Below are 20457 nucleotides of genomic sequence, written 5' to 3' on the forward strand. Positions count from 1 at the left end.
AAGCGACTCGGCGGCAGGGATGGATGGGTCTGGCTCCCAAGTTAAGCCGTAGACCGAATCAACCATCAGTTCGGTCTGATGTAGAATACATTTCCCTCGAGGCCTCTCTAATGCCGCTCGGCATCAGGAAAACCTCCTTCACGAAATCAAGGTAATTTCAGAGAATTCCTCTGAATTCCGCTGAAATAAAAGTAAACGAGATTATTCAACTCCAGTCGAAATTCCTTTGAATTCCTTTGAAATCCTTTGAATTTGCTGATTGATTATCTTGAATTATCTTGAATTCAAACAATGTGAAGACACACGAACATCAAATATATTAGAATTAAACGAGAATATCACAACCGAAAGACGGCAAAAAGATCAGCAGACTCGAAAAAGCACCAGTATGTACAAATGACTCGGAAGGTTGATTAATCTTCACCCATTGCATCAAGATCAAGGTAATCACAAGCGGCGTCCAATGAACCAGCGGGCTCTGAGCTTTCTACTGCACTAATGTTGAATTAGTTAGAGTACACGACGATAACAAATAGCGCGTGAGCAAGACATACCTGACTGCCTTGTAGAGACGCGCCATCAGTACATGGTACTTCTTTCGACTACCGTTAAAGATGCGTGTGAGAGTCGCTTGGTGAGCGTTGTAAACACTGATGTGGAAGGAGGAATTGAATGATTTGACTTGTGCGCCTGAGGGTGGGTTCCCGCTGCTCCAATCCTTCAATATCGAGTAAATCTGCAGAGAACATTATGTAGTGAGCAAACAGAGTAAACATTATCAAGAGCGGCACCTACAAGCGTTGCAATCAAACACACCATAGCAACAGGTAGCTCGGGCTCGTTGTTTCCATCCAAGACCGAGACAAAATCGTCACAGGACTGGACACCAATTGAGTTCTCACCATCGAAAAAAGATAAACGGATGGAGTCAACCATAGACTCGTCACAAAACGGTTGGTCCCCAAGGACCTTACCCTGGGTGGTGGATAAGAATAAGATAAATGAAGAGATAGATAACGAAAAAATGAACAGACCTTGGCGTCGGTTGGGAAAATATACTTGTGACCCTTGATGAGGTCGTCTACCTCGTCACCGCAGCCTTTCTTGAGTCCAAAACGAGAGACCACAATTTGATGCGCGAGTTTCTTGAGATTAGTACGGAAGGAACTAAGCCGTCCCTCCGGCTTGTGAGGATGTCAGTGATGTCCAGTAACATACAAGAAGTGTACATACCACTCCAGCGAGAGCCACCGCATAATCAAAGTCATGCTTGATCCTCTTTGCTATCGCATATTCCTTATGCTTCCCGGCAGCATTATAAACTGCATCGAGAGCCATCTTGCGCTTCTGAGTGATGTTGGGAAATGCGTTGTCGAAGATAGAGGCTTTCTTGAGTTCAAAGACGGCAGTCTTCAACACCTGCTGAATCCGAGTATTCTGAGCCTTGAGGGTTGATCGAGCTATCGGCTGAGTAGACTAGAATCTGTGAATATAGGTCCATGTAAAGGAGTGTCAGACAACTCCTTATCGGCGGAGGCTGGCAGTGCCTCGTCTGTTAGCTGCCGCGACTCTGCGAATTTGGGCCTCTAGAAAACAGTATATTCATTAGTAAGACAGAGTGATGGGAGCGTAGTAGAGTAGAACACATCACCTCAATTTCTTGACGTGCTTCTGCTACTTTGCTCCTTTTCTTCTTCTTCTTCTTGCTTGGCTTGGTTTCGAGTTGGTGAGTGATGAAGGCTCGCGGTAATCATAACTTGCCTTGGAACGTTGACTGTCACTGCGGTCACTGGCAGACTCCGTGTCTTTTGTCAGCAAACTGCAACTCTGACTCAGACTCGTCAGAAACCCCGCTAGATGTCATCCGAACACTATTCGACAATGTTTTGCTGGTTTGCGATAGTGCGCTGGCAGATCTAGCTGCACGAGGAGGCATCATGTAGGGAATCTTAAATAAAAGGTGCGTCATTTTTTTCATCATTCTCAACTTTGGGTAGCTAAGTGACGACTCACCTCTTTAATCAGTTCCTTCTGGGAGGGTACTAAGTCCTCATCATCGTCTTCTGGAACCTCCGCATTATCGTCCGATTTGTCGGTGTCATGATCACTCTCTCCGTATTCACTGACAGAGTCGTTATCTTCGATTGACACTGCGACTGACTTTGGCAGCTTGCTGTTTTTCTTATCGCGGCCTTGACTTTGACCATGACCGTTGACTTGATCCGCTGTTGAGTATCTCTCATACTGATCTGTTAAGCAACTACTAACCATTGTCTAACTTTTCTGCAGGTGTCTTTCGCGCTAACTTGGCGGCTGGTACTGATTGTAGCGCAGTTACTGTGGGTGCGCGCTTACGAGTATTGGTCGTTGTCTCATTCTTTCGCGCTAACTTGGCGGCTGGTACTGATTGTAGCGCAGTTACTGTGGGTGCGCGCTTACGAGTATTGGTCGTTGTCTCATTCCAGACTGAAACAAGGTGTGTCAATGACTGCTTTCTCCAATTGCCTGTACTAACTTTTTCGCTCTAAGGCCTTTACTTTGGATGACCGCTGCAGTGGTTCTTGGTGATGACTGTGAGTCCATCGCATTTTTCTTGGCCTATGGATGTACTCACTCTCTTCTGTATTGCCGGTTTTTTTGCCAGTGGAATCTTGACTTGCCACCTGGGCCTTTCTTTGGGCGTTCCGCTTGTGGGCGGCTATATCTGACGGCGTTGAAGACAGATGGGGACTCGGAGGCATACTACTAGTAGTGTTTGCTTCAGCTGAAGTTGGGAAGGGAAAGGTTGAGACGGTTATGAAAACTTATTGGTGGCCACTCTCATTTTCAGGTCTGTTTTTTTACTGTGCTGTGCCAGCGCTAGGGTCGTTGGTTTTTTTTCATCTAACGTGTGGTTACAGAAATGGCTAAAACAAGCAGAGCGTCTACTAGCAGAATTTCAAGCTGCAACCGTCAACTTGAATGGTGCTCCCTCTCCTCCCCTCTCAGGTTCAGCTCGCCGCATCATCAAAGAAGCTGAGGCACGTGTAGCCCATGCTGATGGACAGAGAGTCCAGGCAGAAGCATGTACTGCCAGGCAACAAATCCAACTCGGTTCACAGTGTGCCACCATCATTTTAGTACGTTTGTTTGTTGCCGTGCTGTCACCGTAATCTAACCTGTTCTGAAATATCAAGTAAATTCGTGTTGTGTGGCCGCGTCTTCGTACCCTTCCATGCTAAGGAAGGGAGCCTGTACCTTTTTGAAACAACCGCGTCTTCGTACCCTTCCATGCTAAGGAAGGGAGCCTATACCTTTTTGAAACAACCGCGTCTTTGGCCGCGTCTTCGTACCCTTCCATGCTAAGGAAGGGAGCCTGTACCTTTTTGAAACCTGTACTGCCAGGCAACAAATCAAACTCGGTTCACAGTGTGTGAATCTTCACACTGGATAGCACGCTGTAAGGTTTGCACCGTCTCTCTACTACCCATCACTACCTACCTACCTACCACCACTACCTACCGCCTGTTTTGTTGCCAACAAAATGATCACTTGCCCAGGTTGCACCAAAAACTTCGAGCACGCTGGATACTCCCATCACCTAGCCAAGACCACGAATCCATCATGCCTGAAGCTTTGGCTCGTTACGTCGTCGGGAGAAATCAACCTGGTTTGTCTGCAGCACAACTCGAACGCGAGGCCGCTCACATCATTATTCCCTTTGATACTGTGGCTACGTTCCACAGGATCAAATTCAACTCAATCAATGCTCGGGGGATCCAGGACTCGAGTGTCACCGTGGATTCTGTCCATTGTCAACCATCACAAGAGGACAAGCGAGGGCATATGATCCCCGCGCGTTTTGACACAGTTTTGGTCAACGAAGGGGACGGCGGGACAACAGGCGTGGATGGTGCGTTTTGTATGGTGCATTGAACATGTTAGTCACTAATCTCACTCGATCACTGAAGGTTACCGTGTTGCGCAAGTCCGTGTCGTCTTTACGCTAACAAATCAAGCTTCGAATGTGTTATTCCGCGCTGGACCTGCACAACCACCCACCCACCTTGCCTATGTGGAATGGTTCACTCCATTCCAGCAACCGGAATCACACCATGGGTTGTACAAAGTTGCCCGCTTGATTCGTCATGGAGAACGTCTGGCAAGCATCATTGAGATATCAGATATCTGTAGGAGCATTCATCTTATACCTAATTTCGGCGTAGCGGCACCTCGTGAGTGGACGAGTAGCACTGTTCTGGAGTGCTGTTCCACCTTCTTTGTAAACCCCTTCAGTGACCGACATGCTTATTTAACACTTGTCTGAGCATTACAATGAAATTTGTTGAAATACCTTTGAATACAAATAATTTACCGAATTCTCAGTATTTTCATGCGAGTTTGTGAAATTACCTTGATTTTGTGAAGGAGGTTTTCCCTGATGTCGAGAACAAACTTAACCAACGTACATATGAAGAACATATTGTGATATTCTCACCCAGACACATATCACTCGATCCTCGTATGCATCTGCGTCTTGACCAATAGTACTGCCACTAGAAGATGCGAGAAAGCGGCAATGACCACAAGAAGCCAAATTTCGTGAAAATCTCAGCTATCGCGTGTGTATGTGAGGGATAACGATGATCCTCATCATTGACGAGGTAGCAAATAAAATGATATTCAATGGACGTGGTCACTTTCGCACGATCGTGGAACTGGGGTTCTTCGCCAACGCTCCGCTCCCATTAAATATTGTCCCATGCAAGATAGTATGATGAACGATGAGTCGAGTCCGAAATCATGCAACACCAACTTTCTTTTACATACATTATCACTCGTCCTGCACGTTGTCTTTTCGTTCTCCATCTCAACAACATCTTTGATTCTCCTTGCTCAATCATTTCCTCTCAGCCCTCCAATCGAAGATGGGCCTCTTTTCATTTGAGAGTCAGCCCTTTGAGATCCATGTCTCTGTAAATAGACAGTGCCGTCCCTTGGTCGATCTGTGATCAATACACTTCAACATATTCGATAATTTTTTTTTTGAAAGTAGAATCGAACTGCATCGAATAGTAAGTGGTGCTCATAGTAGATATATCTCAAAGCCTCGCTCTGCCCTAAGCCCTTGCAGGAAACCCTTCTTGGCTCCAGGTCCTCGTGCCCTGGCTCATATACTCCTCAGTCAATCTCGCGCTCCTAATGAAGAGCGATCCATCCAGCGCTTCTGCACCCTCCAATTCCGTGCCTCCAAAGGAGCCCTTGGGCCGTGCGCCATAGAGTGAAGAGAAATGCGCAAGTGCGCGCTGAATCTTCAACATGTGATTGTCTGGGTGCGTTATCGCAGATTGAACGATATGGAGGAATGGGTTGGCGACCTTGATCTTTGACGAAAGATCCGAAGTTGCACTGAGGCAGCCTTGAATATCCAGTCTGGGGAAGCCGCGTGTGATCCACCACCCAAGAGTCGACGCAAAGTATCCACGAAGCAAAAGAACTTGCGAATCTTGTGGCAGGTAAGGCAACAGGGATGGAAGGAAGAGACTTGAGGTGACGAGATGCATGCTGGAACGTCCCAAAAATTAGTATATTTATTGCAGATCATCAGATTGAAGCCACTTACAAGAAAAAGTCTGCTGTTAAGCCTCTGTCTTTGCTCCATCCGCCGATACTGTAGAGGATAGTGCTTGTCCAAATACATTCTTCTAACTTACGTTCGATTTCGCCTGGCTGTGACGGGTCGATCGTCCATTGTTCGGCGTAGCGCCATATAGTATCACCATGCTCGGACATCATGCCGTCAAAATCTTTGAAATGTTTCTTGATTTCCTTCGGTGCGAATTTCGAATCTTGCATGATCTTTGCGAGAATGGAGAACGCATGATTTTTTTGTGGTCGTTCGAGCTGAAAGGGGGTAATAGATCTCTCTGTGTTGAGGACAAGCGAGGCAAGGTGAGTTGTTGCCCTCTCCACTGCAGTCGTGCCGCTAGCCTCGGAAAGATACGACGGCAAGAACTCGTGCTCATGCACGCTGGCCAATGCAAGACCTTGAGATGTCTATCAGGGACCTGTTCACAAGGATGTGTCACATCGCTCACCTTCGACAACCATGCCCGAGATGCCAAATTCAGCACCATATCCTACATGGATGAAGGCATGAAACAAAGCTCCAAGGAAGCGGGCCAACATTACTGGCTGGGTGGATGCATCTCGTCCCTCTATAAAGTTGTATTTCTTAGAGAAGATGTATTCCTCTAAGGTGGTGCTAAGGCCCTTTTCCTTGACAACCTTGCTGAAGAAGGTTCGATATGCGGCGTAAAAGCTGACAAGAAATTGTTTGAGCGGGGAATTGCAAGCGTTAAATCTAAACTCACTTGTCGTCACCTAGATGTTCGATGAAATTCTCTTCGGTGATAGCCTCAGGAGGCTCGATGGCTGGGCGCTGGTTGGTGCTGTCCTGTTTGTAGAATTGTTCGATCAGAGATCCACTCGCGCCCGTGGCATAAAGTGCCAGCGCACGATGAGTGATATGGCTTCATCGACACTCAAGTCAGCAACATGAGATACGGATTAATTAAGACGCACTTATGAAACCGTTGGTAGTTGGAGAAAATGTGGTACTTCGTATGGTTATCCTTCAAGACATATGTCAAAGCTGCGACTGCTTCTGGGGAAGTACCAGGATACCGCGGAGGCGAAAGTACGTTCGGTGGGGAAGATGGGGAGGGGAACAGGGCATCGAGTTCACTGCCAGGATAAGTTTGTTGAGCTGCAGCCATCTTCGAGCAGGGCTACAAGAGTGCAGAAAAGCTATGGTGATGCATCCTTGTGAACTTGAACATCTTTTATATCCTTGCCCTATAGTTACAGGGCGCTGAACGCTGAGCTGTGATACATGCTTACCAATGTATGCATTAACCTAAGTGCCCCGGTACTGTGTGTCTGACAAGCATCCACAGAGTACTTACGTCTGACCTTGCTCCACGGCACTGCGGTGATCCGATCGTATCGGAAAGTGACAAAACTGTTCCTTGGAGCTGAAGCCGAGCAGACGCGTCTCTTCCAAAAGTATGTAGTAGCCTCGGGCTGTCCATTGTGAGCATCCGGGACCATGCACTGGCGTTGCACTAGGTGGAATTGATCTGGTCCTGCTGCGCCTGCCGTGGTCGTGACGCGCCTGTAATGCGGCATGTTCATACAGCATCATATGTCATTCCAAACTAGACTCGTAACCAGTCTTTACTACGTCTGAGATCTGAGATGTCAAGTGTTTGACGTAGTAAGACTGGTCGGAGAAATTTGGCAAGCGAAGCACGGTGTTTAAATTTTAGCAGGTGCCGGTCGTGCCGGTGGTACTAGCACTCATAATCATGTAGTAGTAGAGTAGTGCGTTCACGAGCCTAATTCCAAACACTTTGATTCAATCCTCGTTAATGATCAACGTATGACACATCGGGGTTATCGATATTTAGGATAGGTTTATATGTTGTGGAAGAAAGTATTTAAAATTTAAATTGACATAAAGATGGGTACAAAACTTCAAATTTGGGCAGCGTTTTGTGCGAAATCGAAAATATGAAGCATCCGCGACTGTTTTCACACCAATCACACGTTAATGAAAATATGAAACATAAACAGATTTTCAGCGTCTGCGTGAATATGAAGCTTAATTATCACGTAAAACGTTGGACAAAACTTGAAGTTTAGTCCGTCACTACATGTTTATCAATGTATCAAGTTTTGTCTAACAATTAGGCGCCCCTGAAAATTTGAAGTTTACACTGGTGACAAAATGTAATGACTAAACTTCAAGTTTGGTCCACAGACAAAATGAATCACCTGATTATCGCCCGCCCATCGTCCATCGCCCACCAATTGCCCGCCCATCGCCTGCCCATCGCCCATCGCCCATCACCCACCAATCGCCTGCCCATCGCCTGCCCATCGCCCATCCACCCTTGGCACCACTTGGTAAAGGTACCGAGGGCCTTTCAGGCTAGGTTCCGTTGTAGGTCGTTACCTGCCTGAAAGCCTACCTCCACAGCGCGGACTGTGGTGCATTTTGTAGAGCCTCCAGCGAGGAGGAGCCAGGAGGAGGTTGCATTTTGTAGAGCCTCCAGCGAGGAGGAGCCAGGAGGAGGTTACATTATGGAGGGAGGCTCGAGAGGCTCAGGCTCACGGAGATTAGTGATAAGTATATGTAACATACCATTGTAATTCCAAGTACATGACATCAATGAGGAGCTAACATGTTTCCCCGCTCCTCGCGAGCCGTTTTTATTTCTGCGAAGCTCAAATATCGATGACGTGGCAAGAAGAAGCACACCTCTTTCGAGGAGCTAACATGTTTTCCCGCTCCTCACGAGGCGTTTGTATTTGACCTTTTGTGAAATTCATAACATAGAACACACAACAAGAACTTTGTATTCAATTCAATACTACGAATACGCGAATACAAGTAGGAGGGCAAGAAGCAAGAACATGGTTCCAAGAAACAGGGAAGACAAACCAAGGTAATGCTCTAATTGCCTTCAGACTGAGGGGGAGACGACGAGTACTGCATAAGACCAGGTAGCGGGCTTGTTGAATTAGCGCGAATCGTCCGTCCATCCTCAGGATATGTGGCATAACGGGGCCAGTTTTGACGAAGATCAAGTCCGTCATGACGCGGGGCTGGACCTTGATAATGATCATAGATCACCCGGCCATCACGGTATCCTGGGTATTCCTGGCGAGGAGCAGGTACACGACCATCGTGCACGTCCCTTCCTCCACGGTATGCTCCAGTCCCTTGCTCATAGGAATCTGAGTGCGTAGGATAGTAGGGGTGAGGAGGAGGGGGTGGAGGATATGTGTACATGGTGTTGTGAGCATCCATGGAATGTTGAGGCTGACGAGCTGCATTGACACCAGGGGCATAATTCACACCGCTAGGCAGATGCCGTTGAGTCATGGGCTGGTACTCCGTAGAACCACGAGATGGTGGCAGAGGAAGACTTCTATCGCTAATGTTTTGCTGCCCATTAGGTTGGGCAGTTGTGTTGTGCTGATCATGGGGTGCTGGAAGAAGTGAGCGCGGTTGCTCTCGACTCTGAGGGGATGGGGATGAAGGTGTGGGTGAAGGCACCTCCAAATGGTCGCTGGCCTGCGTGGGCTGCGTGAACGTGTCCTCCATCTTCCCCCTCAAAGGTAAATCCCATCTAGAGGTTCTGGGGCCTCTGGGTCCTCGTTGCTGTGCGACCTGGGCTGTATCATGGCTTCCTCGCGGGGCATCTGGAGGTCCTTGCGAGGCATCTTGCAGCACCTCCTGGGAGGTGTCGAGACTTCCTTGTCGTGCATCCTGGGTGGTGTTGGAACCTCCTGGTGCGTGCGGTTGACGCTTGCCTTCTGAGTATAGCGCAGCTTGGCATGCACTTTCAGATGATCCTGGAACGACTTGTTTGGGTTTTGGAAGTTCTACAAAATCATAAGCGCTGTTCCTGGTAGTGAAACCAATGTAGTACTTACCGCGTTGAGTGCGTGGTTGCAATGAGTCCTGTGGGCCATCACGAAGACGTGAAGCTTTATGTCCTGGAAGGAGGGTTATTAGATCTCATATAGTACAAGGGACTTTGATCACCATCCTGTTCAGTGTCTGATTCAGTTGCGGCAGAGACATAGCGCACTCTCTTTGCGATCTTCTGCTCCTTGCCAGTATCCTGGTCAACCGCTTTGCCCTTGCCCTTGACAGCTTTTCTGCCCTCGCGAGGCGGTTCAACAGCTTGAACGTCGCTTGATGGAGCACGTCGCTTCTGCGAGCGATGGCCTCTGGTTCCCTTCACCTTGCGTTTACGAGAGGTGGCGACTTCATCTTCATACTGTGAGTCTTCACTCTCAAGGGCGTCTTTGTCCTCCTTGAACTCATCCTCGGCATCCGACTCCGAGCTGACCTGTACATCGCTGGACAAGTCGACGGGAATGACCTTGCGTGCGGGTGTCTTTCCCTTTGAAGCCTTCAATGGACGTGGAGGAGGATGATTCCGGATCTCGACAATTGGGACAAGCATCTTGTTAGGGATTGATTGGGATTGTGGAGGCGTGTCGTCTACGAGAATGGGGGATGCACGATGGCCTTCCTTGCGTGTTGAGGGCTTCGGCTGCTTGACCTTTGTGCTTGCTGCACTTGGTCCACGACGAGCGATTCCCTGACGGTCGATGGTGCCATCAACAAGCATGCGACGACCATGCGAATGTAAGGAATCTTCAGGAGGGGCCTCGCCGAATATAATGGGGGATTTTTGGTCTATAAAATGATTAGCTAGCCATATTGGAAGTGAATTGATTTGCACATACCCAAGTCTCCATTTTTTTGTCGTTCGATGGTCAATCTGCCTGATCGCAAGGCATCCGCAAGTATGACACGCTCACGTTTATCAAGGTCGCTGATGCCTTTGGGTCGTGCAACCGTTACACGTGGCTCTCCCGGCATCAACATGTCTTCAGGATACCCTTTCATCACAAACCGGTGACGCGCCAGCTCGGCAGGCAATAGTTTCCATGGGAAAGTTCCTGACCGTGCTGTTAACTTCCCGCCGAGGTTACTGAACATTGAGGTTATGCCGACTTTGATGCATTGTATGTGGTCGGCCAGTGTCTTCCAATTGACATTGTTGGGAACCTCCTGTACCTCGTCATCATCTTCTTTTACCCCTGGGGTGCGCGTGCGCCGCCCAGGCAATGATATATCCTTTTTGGAAGGTTGAAGTCCGCCATCACCGTAAACGTCCTCAACAACGGCAAGAGAAGCCAGGTGGCTGGAAAAACATCAGTTGAAGTATTGAGACAAGAAAATATAATTGACTTACTATACATGGGCCTTAAAATGTCCCACCATCGTGTTCTCATCGGCACGACAGCGGGAAGCCCAAAACTAAAAGAACACGCAGTCAGCAAGGCCTTTGGTACACTGATAGCTCGAATTTACCTCTTCTGCACCAGGGGTCGTGTGTATGTAGCCAATTGACGCATCTTGATTCACAACCTTCCCGCACATAAGCAGCGCTGCTTCGAAGCCATGCTTTGCGGTGGCCAGATCCAGCTGGATGCTCCATTAGCGCATAAAAATTAAGTACACAATGTAAGACTTACCATGGATGTCACTTTCTTTGTCAACCTCGTGAATTCTTGTGACCGCTGTGCAACAGTCAGAGGCGGGCCTGAAGCGATCCGTGTCTCGTCAAATGTGTCGAGAATGTCTTGCCAATCCTCAGGATATGCGTCCTGGAAGGACCTATAACATTCGCCTTGGATGGTCGATGTGACTGCATCCCAACATGAGTCATAACCACTGAACTACAAAAACAGACTTACTGATAATATTCGCATCTTTGCCAGCTCGCTGTAGCTCGCGCAGGCGGTGGGCTTTGAAGTATTGCCCGTAGATGTTCCAGTGATTTGTTCCATTATTGACGCGGCCACGAGACTTGAGAAATAGATTCAAAACTTGCTGCGTTGGCATGCCAGTCGAGACTACAAGCTCATTGATGGCGCAATCAATGAGGTCGAACTGTTTTTCCATTGCAGCGTTGGCATCTTCTGACCTCCAACCAACGACAGCGGCACCTGAAGGCCCTCCCTGGGTGTCCATCGCGAAGTTTCCCGTCATGACAGGGTTGGCAGGAGGGGGAGGGATGACACCGGTGTCCATCGTGAGGTTTCCCATCATGACAGGGTTGACGGGAGTGGGAGGGATGACACGGGTGGCAGGAATATTGAGTCCAGTTGGGAATGGAACATGCGGAGGCGTATTATGTTCTGGTAGATGACTCTCGTGCGGTATGAAAAGGTTGTTTGGCTGCATGACGTCGAACGATCCTCCAGCTATAGAGTCCCAGGATGGGGCGGGGACATCGAGCGATGAGAAGTCGTAGGCATCTTGTTCACCGCTGCGGATGGGCAGATCTTGTTGGGTCTGTCCCGACATACTGCTCAGGGTTGGCTGAGGAAGTATCGCATCACAGGGTGCTGTGAACACTTCCTGCATGAAGTGAGGCTCGCGAGGAACCATAGGCGACTGCTCGCGTGACACACTGCATCTAGAAAATTCGAAAGAGCTGCCTGGAGGTACCCCTCCAGGCACTTCCAGCCGACCTTGGGAAGAAACACCAGAGAAGTGCTCTAAGTGAGAACTCGGCACACCATCTGATGCATGGCCATCAGAGCCATTGTCTGGAACCAGTTTCGCTCTATTGCGGGCGCTTTTTCGAATAAGACCACCGTCGCGTGAGGTGGGTCTTATGCGAGTGCGAAGTTTGGTGGGAGTCTGGATGGGGGGGGGTGATTTTTGACGCCCTCCTCCGATTTGCTCAGGGTGAGGTTCTAAAGCTGTGAAAGAGGGCGTTGAGGAGCGCGCCAAATTTTCTGGCAGATATTCTTCATTCATTTCTACATTAGAAACACAGTCAGACTGACTATGGCAGATTATGAACATGCAAACTTACTTGGGAGAGGAGCAAAAGACGTAAGATATATGATGGGTGATAGACTAACACAAGGCTAGTCCGCATTTAATATGAGTCAGTGATAGACTAACACAAGGCTAGTCCGCGTTTAAAATGAGTCAGTGATAAATGGTCCAGCCAAGATGCATTCACCTTCGTCTAAGCAAATACTAGCAAGTCTCGAGGGCAACGTTGATCCTACTGACGGCAATACGAGCGGGAGGAAAAAGGTGTGAAAAAAAAGTGCATGCGATGCTTTCGTGCCTTCCATATTTCTGGGAGAGTAGCAGCTCGCATTCCATAGGGATTCACTGACAGAAAATCACTAGGACAGAAGATCGACGGCGACTCACTGCGTACCTGTGTGACATAACACGAGTACACTCCTCCAGGAAGGCTCGAGAGGCTCGAGAGACCATGCAAATTGCTAAATGATGAGGGATCCTCCAAGGAGGCGCTGGAGCACCTGATGGCGCAGGAGGTTTGACACGAGGTTGCCGCAAATATGAATGCAGGCTGGTTTCATTGGGAAATACGTATGATAACTACTTTACTCGTCGAAGGCCCAGGGTTCCACCATCTTAATTCGTCCTTCATCGATGGCAATCCTGACTTTTTCCTCCCCAATTGCAATAGACTCAACCTCATGGTAAACAGCACCAGCGACACCCAGAACGCAGTTGAGTGCATTCTCCCTAGTGTAAAAATGATCAAATACGACAAGCGCCTGGAATGAATCTGTGCTCACCAGCCTGCCATTACACCAATGTGAGACCCCCGGGTGACATAGAACAAGCTTTGAGAGGGTTTGACTTGTACTGAAATATTATAACAGTTTAGCGAGAAGGATACACGTGTTGATTGACTCACCTGGAATGTTATAGAAAACATCCTTGTAGACGTGAAGGACAGAGTCGTCCGCCCTCGATCTCACAGCATTCTCGAATTCTGGATGGTTGTGATTGATGATGGTGAACTCTGGGCTTGCCGTGGAGAGTGCGCGATTGACGAAGACGACTGGAGGTGAAGATGAGGTGAAGACACGCTCGATGAAAAATGGTTCGGTCACCGACGACATAGTTTGCTGGGGAAAAAATTGTGAGAATGAGTGGAGTACGCTCAAAGGTTGAAAAGGCTCATCTGATGAGAAGTGGAAGATACCTACAATCACATTCAACTTGCCAAAAAGGGTGGCATATGCATAGTGCTTGCTGGACGTTTCTGAAAAACAATTTAGAAGTTGAAAAAAGCCCTGTGTTGACCAAAACGAGTGGAAAGGATTCTATGTGTTTACGTGGAGTAAAGCTCACGTGTGTTCTTGCGCGACCCTTAGTACAGTGCCAAATAAAGTTAACCAAGATGCTCACGTTTGACGATGAACTTCTCGGCGTGCTACACCCGATGAGCAATGTTAATGAAGGCTCAGGCAAGACGTCGCCGAGTGCGGAAGTAAGGCTTCCCTGTTCCAAACGTAGCCGAGTGCGGAAGTAAGGCTTCCTTGTTCCGAGTTGTTCCGATTGTTTTCCCTTCACAACAATAGGCTATGGGGAGGCTCGTGTGGGTCTGAAGAAAAAAGGAATATCAGTGGGGTCGAACCGGGGAGCAGGGCGTTGCAAAGACCACTGCGCAATAACCACTACACCATGAGTGCTTCCATTTATTGCACAATATATACATCCTATAGAGTATCATAATGTTAACTAATACGCACCTTCTGAAGTCCCGAGAGCTTCTGCAATCGACCACGATGTCTTATCGTGGCCTTCTGCGTCCTGCAATCGATGGCGATGGGTTTTATCTGCAATGGTCGCGATCTTTCTCTACCGCACCTATACATCTTGATCATGGATTTCACTGAACTCGACCGTTCCCTCCAACGCATTGCATCGCGGCACCATTTGCCAGTAGAGACGACGTTGAAAAGGTGGCTGGAGAGGTGGGGGGAAATGAATGATTCTAACGCATGGAAAGAGCTTGATGGTATACCATGTATTGTTGCTGGGCTAGCGGCATTGCTTGGTAAGTGCTGTGGTTGACATCTGTAATAGAATAATCAAGTCAAAATGTTTGCAGGAAAACTTGAAGCGCCAGGGGGATTCTTTCCATGGAAAAGGCTACCCGCTGAACTAGCCAAACGTGGCTACGTCCTCCAACACTACCCTGAAAATGTTCTGATGCCTGGGGAGAGACGCGCCACCCTTGCAAAGAGCAAGGGGATACACGACCTTACGCTTCGTGAGTGCCAAATCTTTGCCGATGCCCTCAAGAACAATTTACTCACTGTCAAAACCATCACTGGCAAAGACGCCCGTGCAAAGCTCGTGGCCTCCCGTAGGCCTGTCATCGTCGGGGAAGCGCCCGCACCTGATTCCAACAACAGACGTGGTCGGCGTTGGTTTGCTAACGGTCGTCTTGATAGGAGGGGTCTTCGTCGCCTCGAATTCACAGACACCTCTTCCGACACCTCCCCCGAGCCATCCCCTGCACCAGTGTCTGATGCGCCGCGTCCACGTCCTGGTCCTGCATCGCTGGCTCGTGTGTCTGATGTGCCTGCACCAGTGTCTGATGTGCCTGCATCAGTGTCTGATGCGCCGCGTCCTCGTAGGAGGGGTCTTCGTCGCCTCGTGTTGACAGACACCTCTTCCGACACCTCCCCCGAGCCATCCCCTGCACCAGTGTCTGATGCGCCTGCACCAGTGTCTGATGCGCCTGCACCAGTGTCTGATGCGCCTGCATCAGTGTCTGATGCGCCGCGTCCTCGTAGGAGGGGTCTTCGTCGCCTCGTGTCCACAGACACCTCTTCCGACACCTCCCCCGAGCCATCCCCTGCACCAGTGTCTGATGCGCCTCGTCCTCGTCCTCGTCCTGCATCCGTGCGTCCTCGTCCTGGTCCTGCATCCATTTGTCCTCGTCCTGGTCCTGCATCCATTCGTCCTCGTCCTGGTCCTGCATCCATGCGTCCTCGTGTGTCTCCTACACCACATCCTCGTCCTGCTCGTCCAGCACTGCTCCCACCTTTACCGGTAGTTAAACCCAACATCGATGAACTCATCCCGGATATATCCTACCTTGGGCAGGCTTCACAATATTCTGATGGTGCCACGCACGAGGACGAAGTGGAGGTCGATGAGTTGTTTGGGACCCAGGGAAGTAAAGTTGTGCGTGCTGTATAATAGTGTCATTGGGCATCGTTGTAGTACTAAAGGTTCTATATACTGGTGAAGGGGGGAGAATGTATCGAGACGAAATGCGTGAATATAAGCCTTAGATACGGATCCTCTTCTGGTACATCAGCTCACCCATTGAGTGAGCAACCGTCAACTCAGTGAGTCCTTCAATGTCCAAAAAATACTGGATATCATCTATATAAGCGAGTGTAGTGCTTAAGAACCGGGAGACTGATTCAGTAGCGCGAGACTCGGTCGAGACTCCACAGAAAATTATGATTTGATCCTGCACTCGAGTTGCACGGCGGAGTAAGCGTTCGACCTCTGTTTTCGCATTTTGAATGATTGAGGTGTCGCCCTTGCCATGCACTTCATCTGGCAAGCTTTTGACGTACTGAAGGAGGAGACTCTCTGTAAATGCGCAGGGTTCTCCAATTAGCACCAACATCTCGTCCTTGATGCTTTTGAAAGCGAGCAGGCACGATGGGAGATCTATTGATCTGTAGATATTTAATTTATGTTTCGCTATTAAAAAAAATGACATACAGTGCGTCATTCTCGTCATCACTCGTCTCTGGCTCAGATAGATCTTCATCGTAGCCTAAGGCTACAGCGAGTGCTCTTTGAATCTCCTGTACCTCCTGCGATGGCTTTGTGAGGCGAAGCCCTCGTCGCCTACTCAATATACCGTCTCTGTGTCTTTGTATGTCAGTTGACCTGCCGTCTGTGAAAGACAATAAATAAAACTCAAACTTACTTTGCGTAATGATGTTGGCATCTCTCTTGACTCGCTTCAAAATTTTTTTGTTCTGTTTTATGAACGGGGGGATGCAGCATGATGATCATGCAGACTGGGAAAATAGACGAGTGAGCAAGGATATGTGAGAGACCGGCAGAGGGATGTATACCAGTGGATGGTCCATCGTGGATCCACAAATAGAAGTTTCGGATCCTCCAACTCAGGTGGGAGGCGCTAGAGGAGCTGGCTGGTGCATCACGACAAGGGTCGGATGGTGGACAGTAGTTGGATAGAGGGAGGGTGAATGTGTAGGGACAGGAACGGCCAGATATCGTCAATTGCTCCTACTAGTAGTAGACACAGTCAAGAAAATAAATGGACTAACTCACCTGTGATGTTTTCGATTTCTTACAAGAGCGCCGATGGATCTTGATGGATCTTGATGGATCCCCTAGGTACATAAGTCAAATTCGAACCTTGACGAAATGGGGAGTTCAGCACATGCGGCTTGATTAGCCAATAGGCATTCAGATACAGTTCAAGACCAACGAAAAACATATCCCAACCACGCTCGTCTTTGCGTAGACTTTGCGGATAGTGGTTTTTGAATTCTTCGTTTTTTGCCGGTTTGATTGGTACCAAAATTTCCCAATGTTTGAGTGAAGAAGGTCCGTCCGTAGAATAAGTAGCTAATTGCATGCATGTGTTCATTGAACTTCATTCAGCCTTTGCATCTCTCTACTGTCATTATGGGTCAAAAAGCCAAATATCTAACGTTGGCAGAAAAAACAGCTGCATTGCGCAGACAAAAGGCGAACTATGCACAGTCTGAGAGGTATGTTTACACCACACTGCACATGGCATTCTTAACCTCCACATTGTCATTGGCAGGGGGAAAGCTACTCGTCGACTTCGACGTTCTCAAAACTATGCCAAAGCACACAGTCGCAAAGGCTCGTCAAAGCCACCCCTAGCATCATCCCGGCTTCCACCCCTGCCTCGAGTTCTCATCAATCTAGCAAACGCCTCCCTTCCAGATGGTGATCTATTTCGTTGCGCTTCCCAAAGTGCTGACAACCTCGATGAATCGGAGCTCCCACAATGGGACAATAATCCCCCCTACGCTATGCCTCCTCCATCCGACACTCCAGCAGAGGTTCGATTCACAGAAAACCTTGTGCAGGTCATGCACGGCCGTAACTCACGCTTAGAGAAGGAGCAGCTACAACAACGTGCACGGAAGTACAATGCAGGAAGGCCAGATCTTTGTACAGAGTTGAAACATGCTATTGGCGTGCTGCTGGGAGAGTGGTACATATTGCAAGACTATATCTCTGACGCAAGGGACTGTGATAGACACATCAAGATGGCCCAATGTCTCTTGCGATGGCGTGCACGCAGGATTTATCTCTATCACACTGAGGTTGAGAAGATGTTAAACGGACTTGATCCATATATTTAGTTACACATTAATACGACAAGTGTATGAAGGTAGTGACGAAACGCAGACATATGGTCTTCTTTCAAACCCGTACAGTGGCATCCATGCAAAGTTGCCGCGATCATTGCAAGCACCCATATGCCACAGTCATAGCCATTAGTCTGAACCGCGGTCTTCTGATAGAAAATTAGGATAAGTGTACGTTTAATGTATAACATACTTACTATCAGCGGTCGCGCAACCCAACCATAGAAGTCAACGTCGACTTTGAACACACGTTGATGTTGCCGAGCGATGTTGAAAAGCCGAACAATCAATTTCATGACGTCCTAGATGCATTAAGTCTAATGAAAGAGGTACTATGTCAGTACTCACTTTGACCTCACTCTTCCAAGGTCGTTGCTCAGCGAAGCTATCAAAGAGATGAAGCTCCTTGCTCTGGAGGTGCACAATACACAAGACCCAATGACCGACACCCGAGGGCCTATGAATTGGTATGATCCATACATCCTTGGCCCAATATTTAGTCCGTGATATGTTGCGCCAAAGCATGTCGTCTGATGCATTGTATTGAATGCGGGGGAGGTCGTGTGTGGACAAAATCGCGTATTGTTGGACAGCGGGAGAAGCCTGTAAAGAGTCTAAATAAAGCAACACTGCACAACCGTTGATGAGGCTATCGTTCAGTAGCGCAGTAGGCGATGCGAGGATCTTGATGTCCTTTGGTTCGAAAATTTGCTGTGGGAATGCATCGCGGGCGGGACATACCAAAGTTCTGAGGATTCCAGGGATAATAACGGTAGTCTCATTCATCGGTGGTACTGCGTCAATGATGACTCGCTAGATAAACTATGAATGCATGGACGCCTGGTAAGGAAAGATGACTTACCTGAGGAGTGTGCCAGGTGATGAGAGCACGAGGGTCAGCTGGGATATCGATGTCCTCTTCATCTTCACTGTCAAGAGTGTCAACGTTTATGATGTCATCGAGGGCAAGGTGTTCAGGTGGAGGATCATCGAAAAACGTAGCGGTAACCTCCGGATCCTCTGCGCCCTCTTCCTCCTCCACAGAAGTGGTGCATGATATCAATGGAACCCAGTGAAGTGCACATTCTTGGGAGGCACCTGAGATCCGCATCGCCAATGATTCAGCGTGTCTTGCGCGAGATTCAAATCATAATGGTGACGCAAGTGGGTTGGACCAGCGAATTTGAAGATGTCAGAGATGCTCCCGCCGCTGACGCAGTAAGATGGAAAATCTGATATCTGTGAAGGAATTAGTGCATTGATCGAAGGTGACATAAAGGAAGGTACACACTTTCAGGCAACTGTAGAGCGAGTTCTATTGCAGCGAGTTCATCGCCAAACCACCTGCAAAGGTTGTCAGCTTCTAGCCCAAGCCGTCTCTGCTCCTCGATGCATCTATCACGCTTTAACATAGCGCGTATCCCATCACGGACATCCTGATCATCCAGCCAACGAGGAACGTCGCCCACTGAAGGTGTAATCCAAATGTCCTCCATCAATGTTTGATCATTACGGAGTTCATTCAGCTTGGTAGGGAGAGGCGTCAGAAGAGGGACACTGCAATCTGGTTCGTATAGTTCTTCAAGGCGTTCGCAGTATCCATTGAATTTGCGTAGTGCGGCCAGTAAGGCTGGTTGTCGCTTTGATATGGCCTTTCGGGTCTGCTGGTGAAGTTTGGTCCCTGCAAAGTGTGAACACACGTCACCGAGCGAGTCTATCCACCTACCTAATGCTTGTTGTGTGCCGCCGACAGCACGATCGAGTTTGTCCCACTCGAAGAAGCTCCCAATTGCGCGCTTCCAGATGTTGATCTTCAGGTCCCGTGCTAAGAGAAGTGTGCGAACGAATTCGACGTTGATTCCTTCTAGCTCAGGGAACCTGTCGTGAACATTGAGGGAAGCATATAACACATCCACCTTGTCCATGAGGCGCTGGTGACTTCGTTCGAGGCTCTCGATCGCGTCACACGTGCATTGGGACGCATTTCCCTTCGATATCACCTCGCTCGTGGCTTGAAGTGCCTTCTCTGAGGCATCAAGGTCACCTTGGAGGGCAAACACAGTGTCCAGCTCTTTCTTGAGCCGAGCAGGGGCATCTATAGAATAGAGTTAGAGATGGTCAGGCTGACGAAGTAAATTGAATGGACGAGCACGGATAGACAACTGTGACTGTCGTTGCAGAGCCCATTGATGTCGCAGATCTTCAATTGTCGCATCGCACTCACTCAGCGTGGCCTGTGCAGCTGTCCCTTGCTCATCAATCCCTCGTTTAAGTCGACGCCGGATCCAGTCCCCAAGGTCAGCGCGCATCTCAAGACCGATAGCAGCAGCTTGTCGGTCAAGTAGCCATAACCGACGTTGTCTCTATAGTAACTCAAATATCAGTAGAAATGATACAAAAATTGAGGGCACTTACTGACGAAGAGCGCTGGATACCTATCAAGCGGATAAACCTCGACCATAGTCTCTCAGTGCCTTCTCCATCTGAAAGGCCAAGACCTTCGCATATTCGTGGGTTATAAATAAGTTGGCACGACCATTCATGCCCATAGGCATGCATTGCGGTGGTTGCGAATCGCAAGCGCTTTGTTACAGTTTCAGCAAGTATGTCGTACTTGAAGGGATC

General features: G+C 48.6%; 8 protein-coding genes across 8 annotated transcripts; 3 read left to right on the top strand and 5 right to left on the bottom strand.

Annotated features, from left to right (window-relative positions):
* Positions 1 to 413: 413 nt before the first annotated feature.
* F5891DRAFT_1198285 (uncharacterized protein) lies at positions 414 to 2741 on the bottom strand (the record flags this gene model as incomplete). The annotated part of the gene is made up of 9 exons (XM_041368605.1): positions 414 to 495; positions 555 to 736; positions 796 to 975; positions 1035 to 1184; positions 1234 to 1476; positions 2014 to 2216; positions 2269 to 2466; positions 2516 to 2560; positions 2615 to 2741. The coding sequence occupies 9 exons, from the start codon at positions 2739 to 2741 to the stop codon at positions 414 to 416; spliced, it is 1410 nt and encodes a 469-aa protein (XP_041217669.1).
* An 862-nt stretch (positions 2742 to 3603) lies between these two features.
* Positions 3604 to 4315, top strand: F5891DRAFT_1072473 (uncharacterized protein; the record flags this gene model as incomplete). Its single annotated transcript, XM_041363315.1, has 2 exons — positions 3604 to 3892; positions 3951 to 4315. 2 exons carry the CDS (start codon positions 3604 to 3606, stop codon positions 4304 to 4306), a joined length of 645 nt encoding a protein of 214 aa, XP_041217670.1. The 3' UTR covers positions 4307 to 4315.
* A 569-nt stretch (positions 4316 to 4884) lies between these two features.
* Positions 4885 to 7249, bottom strand: F5891DRAFT_1166718 (uncharacterized protein). Its single transcript, XM_041365440.1, has 6 exons — positions 6883 to 7249; positions 6565 to 6831; positions 6354 to 6512; positions 6078 to 6301; positions 5603 to 6026; positions 4885 to 5544 (listed from the first exon to the last, which is right to left on the bottom strand). The coding sequence occupies exons 2-6, from the start codon at positions 6756 to 6758 to the stop codon at positions 5100 to 5102; spliced, it is 1446 nt and encodes a 481-aa protein (XP_041217671.1). The 5' UTR covers positions 6759 to 6831; positions 6883 to 7249; the 3' UTR covers positions 4885 to 5099.
* A 3857-nt stretch (positions 7250 to 11106) lies between these two features.
* Positions 11107 to 11566, bottom strand: F5891DRAFT_892105 (uncharacterized protein; the record flags this gene model as incomplete). The annotated part of the gene is made up of 2 exons (XM_041373310.1): positions 11107 to 11279; positions 11329 to 11566. Coding segments are annotated over 2 exons (411 nt in total), but the record flags the coding sequence as incomplete, so codon positions are not given.
* Positions 11567 to 13008: 1442 nt separating this feature from the next.
* On the bottom strand, positions 13009 to 13536 carry F5891DRAFT_1198289 (uncharacterized protein; the record flags this gene model as incomplete). Its single annotated transcript, XM_041368606.1, has 3 exons — positions 13009 to 13153; positions 13207 to 13276; positions 13329 to 13536. The coding sequence occupies 3 exons, from the start codon at positions 13534 to 13536 to the stop codon at positions 13009 to 13011; spliced, it is 423 nt and encodes a 140-aa protein (XP_041217673.1).
* A 1048-nt stretch (positions 13537 to 14584) lies between these two features.
* F5891DRAFT_916760 (uncharacterized protein) lies at positions 14585 to 14884 on the top strand (the record flags this gene model as incomplete). Its single annotated transcript, XM_041373723.1, has 1 exon — positions 14585 to 14884. A coding segment is annotated over one exon (300 nt), but the record flags the coding sequence as incomplete, so codon positions are not given.
* An 838-nt stretch (positions 14885 to 15722) lies between these two features.
* F5891DRAFT_1198291 (uncharacterized protein) lies at positions 15723 to 17063 on the bottom strand (the record flags this gene model as incomplete). The annotated part of the gene is made up of 5 exons (XM_041368607.1): positions 15723 to 16125; positions 16172 to 16318; positions 16383 to 16708; positions 16777 to 16815; positions 16866 to 17063. The coding sequence occupies 5 exons, from the start codon at positions 17061 to 17063 to the stop codon at positions 15723 to 15725; spliced, it is 1113 nt and encodes a 370-aa protein (XP_041217675.1).
* Positions 17064 to 17113: 50 nt separating this feature from the next.
* On the top strand, positions 17114 to 17826 carry F5891DRAFT_1198292 (uncharacterized protein; the record flags this gene model as incomplete). Its single annotated transcript, XM_041368608.1, has 2 exons — positions 17114 to 17199; positions 17256 to 17826. 2 exons carry the CDS (start codon positions 17114 to 17116, stop codon positions 17824 to 17826), a joined length of 657 nt encoding a protein of 218 aa, XP_041217676.1.
* Between the last annotated feature and the right edge of the window lie 2631 nt (positions 17827 to 20457).

This window comes from Suillus fuscotomentosus (genome assembly GCF_016647785.1).
Source record: "Suillus fuscotomentosus strain FC203 chromosome Unknown F5891scaffold_147, whole genome shotgun sequence".
Lineage (NCBI taxonomy): Eukaryota > Fungi > Basidiomycota > Agaricomycetes > Boletales > Suillaceae > Suillus > Suillus fuscotomentosus.